We start from the raw sequence: 4,415 nt of genomic DNA on the forward strand, positions 1-4,415 counted from the left end.
CTCTATATATACTCTTTCAATGCTCTATCTTCAACCAATGTGGGACTTTATAATCTTTCTAATACACCCCCTCACGCCCAACACTCTTTTTAGGCTTGGTGTGTGGATATTAATGGTGGGCGGCGCATGTTCCGATCGATAGGCTCTGATACCATATTAGAGTTTGACCTAACTCATCCTTACAAAACCGGTTGGTAAGGTGAGGAGTGTCCCTCTATATATACTCTTTCAATGCTCTATCTCCAACCAATGTGAGACTTTAGAATCTTCCTAATAAGGAAAAAGTAAAGTGAGAGAAACAATAAAGTATCAATAATGAAATTTGTAAACACAAATCGGTGAAACTAAATTCCAACATTGTCAGTACAATACTTAACGGAAGTAAACTGAAAAAAGTAATGACTGATAACGGCTAGTTTAATGACTAGTTTTATCAAACACTCCAATTAGTTTATTAGTCATAAATTATCAGCCATCAGCTATAAACTATAAACTATTAGTCATTAGTCATAAACTATAAACTATCAGCTAACTTATCAGCCGACCGTTGTTTTTACCAAACGGAACCTATATATCTAGTTTGCTTCGTCATTAAAAATACACAATTAGACCTAAATCTTAATTCTAATCATTTGTTGGCATTCTGATATAATTTCTATCAAAATTTTGGTTATGTCTAAAATTTCAACATGGATTTGACATAACATTAAAAAAAGGTCAAGCTGTTACCCACTTTTTCATCTTGTATGGTACTACTCTAATAATTCTAATAATGATTTACTTGTTATATATTTATATTTTTTTAAAATCCATAAAATTTTGTAAGATAGTATCTTTTGTAGTAGTTATATCATTTGTAGCAACTTACACGTCAAAAGAAGATCATAATTTTCATTTTTGGCATATAATATTATTGATTCTGTCGGTGTGTTTTAAAATGTTATGTTGATGCAATATGTTCTTTCTAATTTACACATAATTTCAAACAGCACTTTTCTATGAAAACAAATAAGCGGTTACAATGTTGAAAATCTTCAACAACTATATTGACTTTTGGTACAAGAAAGTGCTTAGTCATTCCCAATTCAAGATTGTGGCATGCAGCTGTATGGATTTCTCAAGACCTTGACTAGTATAAAAGCAGATAACCAGTTTTGTGTTTTATTCAGTAAACTCAAAAGTCACTAACATGGCTTCTTTAAACTTCTTAGTGTTGCTCATTTTTGCTCTTTTTAGCATTCCTCATGGTCTTGCCAACTACTATAAACCTCCCGAGTATAATCCACCGGTTTACAAACCTCCATATGAACATCCACCAATTTATAAACCACCTTTTGAAGAGCCTCCGTTCGAACACCCACCAATTTACAAACCACCATTTGAGGAGCCTCCTATTTACAAGCCACCAGTTGAAAATCCTCCAGTTTACAAACCACCGGTAGAGAAACCACCCGTCTACAAGCCACCAGTCGAAAAGCCTCCTACTTACAAGCCACCGGTAGAAAAACCACCAGTGTACAAGCCACCAGTTGAAAAACCTCCAGTTTACAAACCACCAATCGAGAAACCACCTGTGTACAAGCCCCCAGTTGAGAATCCCCCGGTTTACAAGCCTCCAGTTGAAAAGCCCCCTATTTATAAACCACCGATTGAGAATCCCCCTGTTTATAAGCCTCCATTCGAGCACCCACCAATTTACAAACCTCCATATGAACATCCACCAATTTATAAACCACCTTTTGAGAAGCCTCCGTTCGAACACCCACCAATTTACAAACCTCCATATGAACACCCACCAATTTACAAACCACCATTTCAGGAGCCTCCTACTTACAAGCCGCCTGTGGAAAGACCACCAGTGTACAAACCACCAGTTGAAAATCCTCCAGTTTACAAACCACCGGTAGAGAAACCACCCGTCTATAAGCCACCAGTCGAAAAGCCTCCTACTTACAAGCCACCTGTAGAAAAACCACCAGTCTACAAGCCACCAGTTGAAAAACCTCCAGTTTACAAACCACCAATCGAGAAACCACCTGTGTACAAGCCCCCAGTTGAGAATCCCCCGATTTACAAGCCTCCAGTGTACAAGCCTCCAGTTGAAAAGCCCCCTATTTATAAACCACCGATTGAGAATCCCCCTGTTTATAAGCCTCCATTCGAACACCCACCAATTTACAAACCTCCATATGAACACCCACCAATTTACAAACCTCCATATGAACACCCACCAATTTATAAACCACCATTTCAGGAGCCTCCGTTCGAACACCCACCAATTTACAAACCTCCATATGAACACCCACCAATTTACAAACCACCATTTCAGGAGCCTCCTACTTACAAGCCACCTGTGGAAAAACCACCAGTGTATAAACCACCAGTTGAAAATCCTCCAGTTTACAAACCACCGGTAGAGAAACCACCCGTCTACAAGCCACCAGTCGAAAAGCCTCCTACTTACAAGCCACCTGTAGAAAAACCACCAGTGTACAAGCCACCAGTTGAAAAACCTCCAGTTTATAAACCACCAATCGAAAAACCACCTGTGTACAAGCCCCCAGTTGAGAATCCCCCGATTTACAAGCCTCCGGTGTACAAGCCTCCAGTTGAAAAGCCCCCTATTTATAAACCACCGATTGAGAATCCCCCTGTTTATAAGCCTCCATTCGAACACCCACCAATTTACAAACCTCCATATGAACACCCACCAATTTATAAACCACCATTTCAGGAGCCTCCGTTCGAACACCCACCAATTTACAAACCTCCATATGAACACCCACCAATTTACAAACCACCATTTCAGGAGCCTCCTACTTACAAGCCACCTGTGGAAAAACCACCAGTGTATAAACCACCAGTTGAAAATCCTCCAGTTTACAAACCACCGGTAGAGAAACCACCCGTCTACAAGCCACCAGTCGAAAAGCCTCCTACTTACAAGCCACCTGTAGAAAAACCACCAGTGTACAAGCCACCCGTTGAAAAACCTCCAGTTTATAAACCACCAATCGAAAAACCACCAGTGTACAAGCCCCCGGTTGAGAATCCCCCGATTTACAAGCCTCCAGTTGAAAAACCTCCTATTTATAAACCACCGACTGAGAATCCCCCTTTTTATAAGCCTCCATTCGAACACCCACCAATTTACAAACCTCCATATGAACACCCACCAATTTATAAACCACCTTTTGAGGAGCCTCCATTCGAACACCCACCAATTTACAAGCCTCCTTATGAAAAGCCACCAATTTACAAGCCACCATTTGAAGAGCCACCTGTTTATAAGCCTCCATTTGAGGAGCCACCCGTTTATAAGCCTCCATTCGAGAAGCCGCCTCACTACCCAAAATATCCTCCTGCAGATGATGCTACTCGTTTTTAGTACATGTTGTTATAAGTAAATATGTAAAATAAGTGATCTGTAAAGTTTTCCAAGCAAGGCTACATTTATTCTTGAAACCTTCATTTCAATCCTTTGTTTGCAATGCTATTGCCTAGTGGATGTGCACGAGTGTGTGATAGAGAAAGAAATTAATGGTGCAGTTGTATTTCAAGTTATGAATAAGAACATTATGAGACGTTATGTGAGTTGACTAATCATGACTTATTATATTGTTAGTTTACATTATTTCTTAAACAAACTGTACTAAAATTATTCTTGTCAATTCCCTCGTTGTGTTAGTAAGGTGCATGAAAAATCATTTGTATGTCTGGATTTTGAATTTACAAAACTGCACAAACCTAAACTAACATGGAGTTTTCACCAATGCTGAGCAGTTTGTGGAGAGAGGTGGAAATGTAATATTTGTAAATTAGTGAAACGTTTTAGAATAATTAGAGACTAAATTGAAGAACTAATATTCCTGTCAAATGACAATCAGAAATTGATGGAGTGTACATAACCGATAATTAAACTCCCCGCAATTAATCCAAAGTGACATAAACTACTCAGACGTAGGATTGTTCAAACAATCTACCAACTGAACCGAACTGCCGAACTGAAGTTAAAATAATCAAATCGTTATGTTTGGTTAGTGAATTAAACTAAAATGAACAAACAATTCTAGAACGAACCAAAACTGAAATCGAACTAAACTGAAACTGAACGCGAACCAAAACAAAATTGAAAATGAAAAATAATTTTAATTTTTTTTAAATAAAAATAATAGTTTAACGGTTTGGTTCCTTAATAAACGGTTTGGTTTGGAAAAAATTGTCTTCTAATAGTTCGGTACGGTTCAAAATTTCAAAACAGCATAACAAATCAATGATTTTAGTCAAGTTCGGTTTTATAGTAAATTAAAACAGTTCGATTCCGTTCAAATGAATTTTTACTATAATTTAATTCGGTTCGATTCAGTTTTCTCAACAACTGTACCATAAACACTTGGGTTTGGTTTAACCCTACT

The 4,415-nt window shown here is 38.1% G+C and overlaps 1 protein-coding gene across 2 annotated transcripts; it reads left to right on the forward strand.

The window, feature by feature from the left end:
• The first annotated feature begins 1,160 nt into the window (after positions 1–1,160).
• On the forward strand, positions 1,161–3,603 carry LOC131601587 (repetitive proline-rich cell wall protein 2-like). Of its 2 annotated transcripts, XM_058873441.1 has the most exons (2): positions 1,161–2,183; positions 2,214–3,603. In XM_058873441.1, exons 1-2 carry the CDS (start codon positions 1,190–1,192, stop codon positions 3,386–3,388), a joined length of 2,169 nt encoding a protein of 722 aa, XP_058729424.1. In that variant the 5' UTR covers positions 1,161–1,189; the 3' UTR covers positions 3,389–3,603. The 2 variants fall into 2 exon arrangements, with proteins under 2 accessions (XP_058729424.1, XP_058729423.1); XM_058873440.1 differs by having other exon boundaries at positions 1,161–3,603.
• Positions 3,604–4,415: the final 812 nt, after the last annotated feature.

This window comes from Vicia villosa, linkage group LG5 (assembly GCF_029867415.1).
Source record: "Vicia villosa cultivar HV-30 ecotype Madison, WI linkage group LG5, Vvil1.0, whole genome shotgun sequence".
Classification (NCBI taxonomy): Eukaryota; Viridiplantae; Streptophyta; class Magnoliopsida; order Fabales; family Fabaceae; genus Vicia; species Vicia villosa.